Source organism: Mobula birostris, chromosome 12 (genome assembly GCF_030028105.1).
Source record: "Mobula birostris isolate sMobBir1 chromosome 12, sMobBir1.hap1, whole genome shotgun sequence".
NCBI lineage: Eukaryota > Metazoa > Chordata > Chondrichthyes > Myliobatiformes > Myliobatidae > Mobula > Mobula birostris.
This window is the reverse complement of record NC_092381.1, coordinates 32,269,019-32,281,506: the sequence shown is the minus strand read 5'-3', so window position 1 is coordinate 32,281,506 and position 12,488 is coordinate 32,269,019. Positions and strand designations below refer to the sequence as shown.

Here is a 12,488-nt window from a genome sequence, read left to right as displayed (position 1 = left end):
TGAATAGAGGAAGATCAATGCAAAATGGCAAGTGAGGGATGTCAAAGAGAGATTAACAAAGGTATACACTCTCTGTCACTTCTTTTTAAATTTGTTTCTCAAGACTCAACAAGTACCTCTATTGTTCCTTTCAGTTTATCAATAAATCCCTACATTCTCACTCTATGCTGATTCATGCAAGCATAGCAATTCTCACTGCACCATGTTAACTTGAATCTTAATATATGTTGTAAATATATGGTACTTTTTTTTCCAGAAAATTTTATCTTAAATGGTTGCTTGAGCAGCATGGAAGCACAGCAGTTGCTCTGCTGCTTCAGAGTTCCAGGGGCCCAGATTCTATCCTGAAGTTAGTGTATTTGTGAAGCTTGAACATTTTCCTATGATCATGCAGGTTTCCTCTGGCTGCTCTGGTTTCCTCCTACATTGCAAAGGCATGCAGGCAAATTAACTGGATACTGTAATTCCCTTGTATTTTAATGACGAAGAAAAAGCAAAGAGGAGTTGATGACTATGTCTAAGGGAGAACAAGTCTTAAGGGTACAGGGAAATGGGACTGCTCATCAGGGAACCCGCATACATCTGGACAGAGACTCTTATTCATGGGGAAGTTAGATTTCTTCAAGGAGGTTTTGAGAGCACAGCTCCAAGGAACTAGGCTCTGTCCTGACCTCTGTCGAGTTCACACATTCTCTCTGTGAAGGGAAATGTCAAGATGTTTTGGGATTTCCTTTGCAGATCAGTAGCAGTTATTAGTGTTAGGAAAACTAAAATTTTTTTGGGTTGCAACATTGCACTTATCTCTTTCCAGCACTGGATTGTAAATAATAGCTGCCAAAACCTTTTATAAGTATTTGCAGATAGTTCAACCATTAATAGAAACTTCTAAATCTCTACTCTATTTGTATTTGTTTTATGCTTTTTTAAGTGGACAAAAACTGAGGAAACTGCAAAATTTAATTATTCATTTAACCCCAGAAGTATTGTTTCGAATCAAGTCGGACCAGAAAAAGTTGAATTTGTATGGTAGATTGATTATCTAAAAAAATGCATTTGATAGTGATTTTTTTTTATCATTGACCTAGACCATGCTCGCCACAAGGCATGATAGGTGCGGTCAGTACCACTATACAGTGCAGAGTGATTGCTACATTGAGTCATGGAATGGAACATAGGCTTCTGTAAATATAGAAACTCTCAACAAAAAAATTATAGAACTAATAGTTTTGAGACCCTAACTGTTTCCTTTTTACTTAAATCTGCTTTGTAACATTCACCTTTGACATCCCTCTAATGATTTGTGATTGAAGGCCCATGCCCAGAATTGCATGTTTATTACTCACATAATCCTGGGTGTCCTCAGACTCCCACTAAATGGATGGTTGGGGGAAAATAAAGACAATCAGAAAGAAGGGATTAGAGGAAAGACAATTCAGACTAGATTAGTAAGGATACATGCTAACTATAAACAAAAAAAACTACAGAACATATTAAAATATAAACTTTACCCTGGTTTGAATGGCAGGTTCATCTTCCAAACTGGAACAAGATTCAGCCACTGTATTTACAGTGGCAGTGTTTGAGACATGCTCGTTCAGTAGCTGTTGCTTACCCTTTGTTTAACCTTTCGTAGAGCATAGCCCTTAGTTGTCATACCACACTTCAGGTCATCAGAGATGAGACATATATTCCAGAAATATTACACAAACAAAAAGTAATACTGAACTACAAAATCAAGAACAGCATATATTCACATTACAGTCACCCTCAATTATCCTCTACGCATTTCACATCTTTTGAGATTGTCAACTATCATCTGGGCGGCATTCAAGTACTCTACAGATACAAAAATATGATTAAAATATTATTTTAAATTTCAGCAATGAATATAGGTGACAATTAAATCAACCTGATTAATTTCCACTCAAAAACAAGGATATTGTTCATTCATATACAATATTTTGAGCAGTTTTGGACCCCTTATCTATGTTCTGTCATTGGTGAGGGTTCAAAGGAGGTTCACAAAAATGATTCCAGGATTGAAAGGTTTACCATAAGAGGAGCGTTTGATGGCTCTGGGCCTGCATTCACTAGAATTCAGAAGAACGAAGGTGGGGTGGGGGAGGGGGATTTTAATTGAAACCTATCGAATGTTGAAAGGTCTCGATAGAGTGGACAGGATGTTTCCTATGGTGGCAGAGTCCAACAGCAGAGGGCACAGCCTCAGAATAGAGGAAGGATTTCTTCAGTGAGGGAGTGGTGAATCTGTGGAATTCGTTGCCAAAGGTGGCTGTGGAGGCCAAGTCATTGGGTATATTTAAGCAAAGGTTGATAAGATTCTTGATTAGTCAAGGCACGAAGGGAAATGGGAAGGGCGGATGATTGGGGCTCAGAGGGAAATGGATCAGTCAAGATGAAATGACGAAGCAGACTCACTGGGACAAATAGCCTAAATCTACACCATTATCTTATGATCTAATATGCCTGTTAGAGCAAAGTTTATCATTATTGGAATTAATGCAAGGTGCAAAATTTATATTCAAAGTTAACATCTATCACTAGGACAAGCCATAGCAAGTAAACTGGCAGTCTGCTGTCTGAAAGTCCATTACTAAATCCTTCCAAGGGGTTATTCCGCTTCTAATAACATGAGACCAACCTAATAATCACAGATTATTTAACTAATGACTTTCTATGTCTGTCTGTTATACAAACACACACTGAATATATGATAAACAATGCATTTCTCAGTAATTAATGGTAGAAAGTTTCTTGTTAAACCATAGTTATACCAAGTTGAATCATTTTATCTTATCAGACTAACAAATGAAAAACATTTGGTCAGCAATTCAGTGCCTACACAAAAACTAATAAGAAATTATTTGGAAGTGTTGAACTGCTGAATTAAACTCCTAAAAAAAAAAGCAGAATTGTTTGCCACTATCGTTTGAAGATATTTGATAAAATGCAAATTTTTCAGCCTTTTTCAGAAAAGTAGAAGAGACATCCATTAACTGCAATATTTAAAAAATGATGAATAGGAGGAAATAATTATATTAAACACCACAATTCCTCACACACTATTCATGTCCCAACACTGGAAAACAGCAAATATAACTATCACACAAGGAGGAAGGTAGAAACATGAGACTAAAATTTAGTTTGTCTGACATGAAGAAAATGCTAGAATCCATGATTGAGGAAATAGCAAAAGGAAAATCAATCAAGCAGACTCAACATGACACTTTGAAAGGAAAAACGCCTTTTTTGAGGGTATTACAAGCTAGGCAATTAAAGGGGAACTGACAGATAATAGTATATTTGCCTTTCTAGATGACCATCAGTAAGCTGCTATGTAACAGGTTACTGCACAAGGTTAGAGGTCAAGGCATTGGTGGTATTTACATGACAAACAGCTAGTATAAATGAGCGAGTTTCAGGTTGTTCAACTTGAGTTGCTGCAGGAATCTGTGCTGTTGTCCCAGTTGATGATAATCTCCACTCATGCATAGATGAAGGAATTGAATGTGGTGTAGCCAAATTAGCTGATGGTTCAAAGGCGCATGAGAAATAAATTCTAAACATACTTGCTGTATTTTATATTTATGGAGAGGCTACCAGGCATTGAAAATATGGTTTTACATACTCTATAAAGAAAAATCTGGACTTGGTGACGGAGAATGCAATTTCTAAGTTTGAGAACAATGCAAACCCTTGCATGCTGTGTTGAAAACAAAGTTCCAATTAGATTTGGTAAACAAGCAAGGCAGGTTATCTGAAAGTTGCAAGAAATAAAGAATGAAAAAAGGATACTTAAAAATAGTAAGGAATAGTATGACACCTACCATTACAACCTACTAAACCAGGGGTCGGCAACCTTAAGTACAAATGATTTTCTAGCATGTGTTATTCACTAATTTGAGGCAAAACATAACTAGGTGTATTTAAATGGATAATTCCCATATTTCAAGTTTTTTAATGGCATTTACCTGGCCCATCGTCTGCTCATTAATATGCGATCCAGCCGATAGAGGTAAAAAGGTTGCCGACCCCTGTACTGAACATTACTGAAACCTGGAAGAAGCTGCAGAAAAGTCATACAAAATAAACCTTTTCAATGTTTGCTAACACTCCTACCCATGACCATGGGTATCTAACCAAGTACTAAAAATCTCAAAATTGTCTTTTATTGTGTATTCATCAGTTTTACTTTGATTCCAACTGGTTTCACTTGAAGCTAAAGAAAATAAGGCAACAATAGCTGCTATGAGCAGTAAAATAATTTACCAGTTACATTCTTCAACCCAGACAGAAAGTCATGATTCAAAAAATACTGATATCTATTACACAAAATACTTTAATAATACTTTAGCAACAATACAAGTCAACAACTTTTAATTGTGTGCTTATCTTCACATTTTGTTTTAGTTATTTTACAAAATAGGTTGTATTTCCTACTTTTTTTGGAGGTAGGGAGCAGATCCAAGTATGAATAAGAGTCTCCAAATAGTTCATTTTTCAATTCCTGCTCATGGTAAAATTTTACTGTAGATCAATACACACACATTTTTCTGCTTGATTGTATTTTACTGCTGTCTTATATCTACACTATGTGTGCCTTGTGCTGTGGATGACTACTGGAAGTGTGTTTTGCACCTTGGCACCAGAGTAATGCTGTTTCATTTGGCTGTATTACTGGATATTCCTGTATGGATGAATGACAATTCAAACTTGAACTTGAAATTGTGGTGTGTTTCAAACACCATTTAAGGATCAAAAAGAAAAAGATACCTTTAATATTATGAATAATCAGAGCACTTATATATTTCCTAAAATAACCATTTTCTGAAAAACACATTTTTCAAACTCAAACCTAACAAGAAAGCAAGTGTAACAAAACATTATTATGGTTTCTACTTTTAGACTCCATTTGAGAAAACTAGTCGCATACTCTGCTTCATTTTTAGCACTTGGTAAATGTACCTTATAGTATAGTTTCTTCCTTCATCTCATGATTCAGAATTTCAACTACTGACAAATAACAGCTCTTACCTGTTCCTCTGATAACATCACATCTTTAATTACAGGATGCCCTTGTGGTTCTCCTTTCTCCATTCGCACGTAAGTTACTTGATATCCACGGATATGCCCATGATGTTTGTTAGTCATTGGTGGCTTCCAGGTGACTTTGATTGCAGTTGAGTTCACACACTCTGCTTCCACTTTTCTTGGAGGTGCACTAGGCACTACAGTAAAAAATGAAATTATAGTTTTTTTTCAGGAATCATTTCAGAAATTCTAATGCTCATTCATAATTGACAGTTACCATTTTCTTCTACTCTCCATCACAAAGACATAACCATTTATTATATTTAAGCGAGTCATCTCTTTTGAAAAAAAAATACATTCATTACTTAGGTAATAAACAAAACAGCACTTCAGGTTAGGCTGGAGATTCTGTGCTATGTTTCAAAATCAATTTGAAAAAAAAAATTGACCAGCTTTACTAATTGCCTTCAGAAAATGAAACCTAAAATTCCACAATTTGGGATTAATTCTACAAAACTTCCAGGAGAAAAAAAAGTGATCACCCAGTTCAAATTTTCTGCCCTGATGGCTCCATATGGAGAGGAAACAAGTAGGATAACAGAACCAGCTATGAGATTACTCCTAACATTCTGTAAATCTGACGATGAATAGAAATGTTATAAACTAATAGATGAATGCATTAAAATGATAACTTGATTTTCATGTGTGTTTAACTGTGATCACAGTGCAGGGAAGGAAAGCAAGATTATTATTTTTAATGTTGCAGTTAAGCAATTTCTCTGATTTATGTGCACTTAATGCAGCTTCTGCTGCTTTCTATGATGTACACTTAGGGTAGATTGGAAGATCATTTAACTAATGGCTATCATTCTGAATCTAATTGTTGTCCTCACTTGAAATTCACATAGGTCTCCTTTCAACACTTCTCACTGCTAAGTGGATTTGTGGTCTATTTTTTTTCTTCTGGAGCCTAAGAACCTCTACAGCCAACGAGCGCACCTGCATCATTGCAACACAAACAGGGAAGGTATGATTCAGCAATGATTAATTGAGATTGACACATCATCTTATAGTAATTTTAAAGGAATTCCTGTATATGACATAATTTCTCCTTGCAGACATAATACAATTAGCATTAATTTCCAAGTCAATCGTGGCTCAACAAGGAAAAGATCAGGAGCATTTTCTATTTGGCACAAGACCAATATATTCTGAAGCATTCCACTTGTGCAAAGAGTCTTCTGTACATCAGGTTTCACAAAGACCATCCCTCCTTAGAAAAGAAGATTGCTTACCCTATAGAAAATGCAACTGAGCGATTAATAATGAAAAACAAGCTAGCAGATGAATTGAACAAATACTTTCATAAGGTTATACAAGAGAACAATAGTAAAAACCCCGAAATAAGTTATAAATTGAGAATTGGAAAGGAGGGACGAAATCAGGAAAATAAAATCACAGTTGAAGCACTACTGAACACATGGTTGGAGTTGAAAGTTGACACGTCTCTGGACTTCACCTCAGTCTTAAAAAGAGCATCTATTGAAACAGTTGCTGCATTGGTTTTAATTTTCCAAAATTTCCTGAATTTGGAGAGATTGGAAAGTGGCAAATTTAACTCATTTATTCAAAAATAGGAGAGAAACAGAAATCAGAAAACATCTGTGATATAAAATATTGAAACAGACATTGCAACAGATGTTAAAACAAAATTTAAGCAAAGTTAGTGTGGTTTTATACAAGAGAAATCACGCTTACCAATTTATAAAGAAATGTAATATGTTTTGGATAAAGGGGAACCAGTGGACACACTATACTTAAATTTCTAAAAAGCTGCTTTAAAGATTATTGTTGAAAATAGCTTGAGCTGTAGGAGGCAACATTTTGCCATACATAGAAGATTGGATAGGTAACAGGAAAAATAGAGGAAGCATAAATGAGTCTTTAGTTGGCAGGATAGGGTGTGCATAGGAATTGGTGCAGGGTCCTCAAATTTATAATTTATATAAATGACGTAAGTGAGTGACAATATCATTAAAAATGTTGCTAATGACAAAAAGAAAGCAGTTTTGAACTTTGAAGGACATTACAAAGCTACAAAGGGATAGATAGGTTTGATGAGTGAACACTTCCAACAAAGATCTGGCAAACAAAGCTTAATGGGTGGGAAAATGTGAAGTTGTCCATTTAGCAGAAAAGTAAATAAAACAAAGCGTACCTTCTGTAAAGAAACATATTGTAGAAATCTAAGCTGTGGAGTAAACTTGATATATTAGTGTATGAAATGTGTCAGCAGGTATCAACTTTTTTTAGAAACTAACAGAATGGCATTGTTTATTGAAAGGGAAACTGAATATAAAAAAAATAGGAGTTTATATTTCAGTTATTTCCAATTGATGAGACCACATTTGAAGTGTCATGCACAGTACTGGTCTCCTAACACAAGGAAAGTTGTTAATATATTGGACACATTCAGAAGTAGTTAACTAGACCCGTACCTAGAATTGCTGCTTTGTCCTATGTGGAAAATTGAATGGTCAAACATATGAATGAAAGACCTTGTAAAGACTTGACAGGGTGGATACGGAGAGGATGTTTTTCTTATGGGAGAATGTAAAACCAAAGTCACTTTTTAAAAAAAATAGGGATACTTATTTAATAAAGAAAAGAGGCAAAAGTTCTTCTTTTATGGGTTTTGGAAGGGTGGTGGAATCATTTTATATAGGATAGATTCTTCAAGTAGGGAAGTGAAAGGTAAATGGGAAGGGAGAAAGTGAATTTGAGGTTACATTCAGAACAGCCATTTTATTAAAATGGTGGAGAAAGCTTGAAGGGTCTAGCCACCTAATTCTGCTGCTAATTCACATCCTCATATCTGGATCAACAATTGATTAGCCGATGCTTTCTAACTGGATGCATATGAATCACAATGACCAATATCAGCATAAATGAGCATGTCTACTGTGATTAAAAACCATCTGCTATACACTAAAAAAGCCTCTTTCAAATGCCTCTCTCCCAGACGTCCTCTTCCTTTCAATATGCAGATCTCAAGAAAGATGCTTTCAAAAAAGAGTTAGATAGAGCTCTTAAAGATAGTGGAGTCAAGGGATATGGGGAGAAGGCAGGAACGGGGTACTGATTGTGGATGGTCAGCCATGATCACAGTGAATAGCGGTGCTGGCTCGAAGGGCCGAATGACCTACTCCTGCACCTATTGTCTATTGTCTATTATCCCACTAATTTAATTCTAAATACCATTTCTTTTGTCAAAATTATACTCTTGGGAAGAGAAGGAGAAGGAAACTTTTAATATATCTATCTACATTCACTCAGCTTACTAAAATGGCATGATAATTAACAAATAGTTCCTAGGTTTATTCATGGAATTTAGTACATTGTTTTGAGGGAAAGGTTAAATTAATCTTGAGTAGATTAGTAAAACAGCACAACATCATCAGCCAAAGGGCCTGTTCTGTGCTGTAGTGCTCTATGTTCAATAAAATTGTTCTCCAATTGACTTTGAGTATTGAATATTTTCTAAATTATCATGTGGCGACCACAGCAGGTTACTTTGAGAAATAGAGTTCACTATAATTATAGATCAAAAAGTTAGTCTTCAGGCAGCAACAATACTGGCTATTGGGATTTAAACTACCCATTCAATTTACAGAATCATTGAAAGTTGAAAATAGTATTAGAAAACAAAATTTAAAAAATACAATTTCAGCCTCTTTCACTGTCTTCCTTTTCATGTGAAACAAAAGCAGGTTTGAACTTAAAATGACCTGCAGCCTTGTATGTGGGCATGTGACTTGAAGTGTACACAAAACTTAATAGAAGCTAAGAAACTGATCATAAGAAGTAGGGTAGAAAATCATTAAAGTTGAAAAAGTAGCAGTAAAAGAAATTTCAAACATTTGTAAGAATACATTGAGAGATTTTGGTTACAGTTTCAAGGGTTTTCCTGTTTACTTTCTATCCATTCCATTCCAGGTTCTCAGCCACTGATTGTATTTTAATAAACTGCTGATTTCTTAGCTTGAGTCTGCAGCCGAGAGTTCCATACTGAAGACTATTTCTCCACTAACTCACAATGAGCTCAATATATCTCCAATTTTCTACAGGAGCTGTTACTTCTGTACTTCAGATATCTGGACTTCAACTTGGCCCTCCATCAGGTTTATCATTCTCTGCTTATTCCTATCCTGGTATTGATTTTGCATAACTGCTGTCAAGACCTTAGGCTCTTCATTCATCCACTGCTTCCTGATGTCTCTGATTTCACTCATCCTCCAATGGAAAACATCTGGAATTTCCATTTTCTACAGAAGTGTTACCTTAACTCCCTCAAAAAGCTACTGGGCTCACTTGTCTGTCTGTAACTAACATAAACTCTGGACATCAGTTTATCAGTACACCAGGGAAGCCAATTTTCAAACAAGGTTCTTACCATTGACACCCAACCTAAAATACAGCTTATAACTTGAACCAGAGTACAATTTGCTCCCCTACCCCCACCCGGTCTTTTGGAATTTCAATTTTAGAACTGAACATTCCTTGGGTTGAAAATACATTTTGATTTCCCTATACAAACTTTGGGTTAATAGAGGAAAAAATTAATTTAACCTTTGAAGTTTTATTTTATGCTATAAACAGTGTATATTTTCACTCATCTGTACCAGCCCCTTCCAAAAATATTCCACATGTAGACTGAAACATCAGGTTTTACTGTAATTACAAATGACTGCATTGCAATATTGATGGCATTATACCCTTAAAGTAAACTTGGCTTAATGATGATGACAACACCAGCCACACTCCCCAACCCCTAGTCCACTCCACCCCAACCCTTCCAAAGCTTGCTGTTGAATCCTCAATACCTACTATGGTGGCATGAAACACTTTTCACACCATCCCATTTTGGCCTATCTTCCTATCATTCCTGCATTTGTATTCTGTTCCCTTCATTTCCTGTTATACACACTTGCTCCACTCCTCCCACATCAATGTTAAAGTCTTCAGTCTGTCTCACCAACTCCACCAGCAGCATCTGAAGAAATTCTCTGATGACTCAGCAATAGTTGGGTACAATCTTCTATGCTGTGCTGTGTTGGGGCAATGGCATCAATATGGGTGATGCCAAAACCTCAATAAACTGACTAGAAGGCCTGGCTCTGTTACAGGAGTCAAACTGAACACACTAGAGGCTGTGGTAGAACAAAGGACCCTACAGAAACTCCTGGTAATTCTGGACAATATTTCTCACCCTCTGCAAGCCACCTTGGCTGAACAGAGGAGCACTTTCAGTAATAAACAAAGACAACTTCACTGCTCCAATGAGTGCTATATGATGTCATTCTTAGCCTTGGCCATGAGGATCTATAATGAGTCAACCTATAGCTGGGGAAGTGATGACCCCCCTCTTGTTAGACTGTTTGAAGTAACTTATTTTTTATTCTTTCTTACTTCTCTTCTAATATTTGTGTATCAGTGCACTTGTAATGCTACTGTGACGCTAACTTCCTTTGGGATCAATAATCTATCTATATAAGTATCCTTATTGCTGTTCATGCACACTGCACCAAGTGATTTCTCATCACTGGAGATTTCAATCTTCATCTCAACTCACTTTTCTCTCGTTCCTCTTTTAGCACTTTGCTTCTTTGTCACAATTTGCTATTCACAAAACCTTGCATGTCATAGGACATTGGATATGTCCACAAGTCTGAGGTGTGGAAATGCTGAGAACACACTGACAAAGAAACCAGAATAAATATTGCAGATGACTGCAAGATACAGCTTTCAGTGCCACTTTTTAGATTCTTTATTCCCTGGTGCTTCATAAGTGCAAAAGACAGGTGTAGTTATAAAATAATACAACAAAATTCCACATGACATAAATCAGGGAGGTGTTTCTCAAATATATGGCCATAGAGAAATTGCAATCTCTATAAAGTCCGGATTGAACTTGGGTCACTGGAGCTGTGAAACAGCAGCACTTTGTGAGGTGAACTTCATTCAGACAAATAAAAGATAAAAGATCTATATAGTGATTCACTATTTTAAGACAGACTGAAGATAATTGGGGCAATTCTCCTGTTATCAAAGCCCAATGATTAGACTGTTATGAACTGAGATTGACTTTATGCACTATTCATGACTCTTTTTAAAAAAAAGCAAGTTACCTTTATTAAAGGAAGCTACTTGTGTTTCTCCTAGTCTTTAAACAGATATTTACTAATTGAAGTAATTATGCATAGGGCAATTGCTGTGAGCCTAGACATATAGTCTGCTCCATCTTAATGGATGTCACAGTGCTATTAATCGATAATTCATACACAAATATTTCTTGAATAATTGAACTGTACAACCTCTTTGCTAATAGATTTGTTAATATTTACAGAAAATAATTTGGAATAAATCTTGCATATCAACATTTATTGTGGACTGCTGTTACTCTTGTTTTTAGCTTCATGAAAAAAAGGCACACATCATCTTATTTCTCAAGAACAGCCTGAATACAACATCAACCCATTTTGACTGTGAAGTTTTATACATTTAAATTAAAATGCACAATTACAGAAATTATTCCAATTTCTATCTAAATTTCCCTTTCTTCATTAAATGCTGTGTGGGCTTAACTATCTTTGAAAATTTGGTGAAAGATGTACTACAATGTTAAGTATATTTACATTTATTTTTGAACAACCTACCATCCTCTTCTGTGCGGATAATCACAGGTGTACTCTTCGGACCCGGACCAACGTTCGTATGAGCCATAACCCACACCTGATATTCGGTCCACTTCTCCAGACCCTCAACTAGCGAGCTGGTTGCGTCTGCCTCAATGTTGTCCAAAACATGCTTCTTGTTGTCCTCACTATCCACAGCCTGATATATAATGGAGTATTTGGTAATGACTCCATTACGACTGTTTGCTGGTGGTGGACGCCAACTTACCCGAATGCTGGAGGAGCTGATTGCAACACCGTGAACATCTTGAGGTGGGGCAGAGGGGGCTAGTGAATAAATGGAGGGGGTGAAAAGTAATAAATAAAATAAAATGGTAAAAGACTAAACAGAAAATGTGTACTAAAATTAAAAATACATGCAGAGAATAAGCAAATTAACATCAAAGCTCTTTTCAAACAGTTATGACTATTCTATTTGCATTCAATCATGCAAAAATATGGTAAAACAACAGAATGGTTGGGTAAACAATACAGAAAATAAATACTGGACAATCATGCAAGTACCTACCTGAAAGTGTACAAAATGTACTTTGAATTACATTGTTACAACTAAAATAGCAGCATTTGATACACTTACTGAAAAGATCTTGTACTGTCTGCATGAGTACAACACTAACAGATAAGCATCTCCAATGTGACATCCCGGCTAATGAATAGTAGGACAATTTTAAAATGGATCCATAT

The 12,488-nt window shown here is 35.9% G+C and overlaps 1 protein-coding gene across 4 annotated transcripts in view; it reads right to left on the bottom strand.

Moving 5' to 3' along the window:
* The window catches only part of ptprfa (protein tyrosine phosphatase receptor type Fa), a 358,686-nt gene that overhangs the window by 116,697 nt on the left and 229,501 nt on the right, over positions 1-12,488 (bottom strand). For 2 of the 4 annotated variants that reach the window (XM_072273546.1, XM_072273548.1), the window contains exons 11-13: positions 11,766-12,071; positions 5,053-5,246; positions 1,344-1,370 (exon numbers count right to left, since the gene is read on the bottom strand). In XM_072273546.1, the coding sequence (XP_072129647.1) occupies positions 1,344-1,370; positions 5,053-5,246; positions 11,766-12,071 (527 nt within the window). The remainder of the gene's footprint in view (positions 1-1,343; positions 1,371-5,052; positions 5,247-11,765; positions 12,072-12,488) is intronic. The other 2 variants (XM_072273547.1, XM_072273549.1) reach the window with 1 other exon arrangement.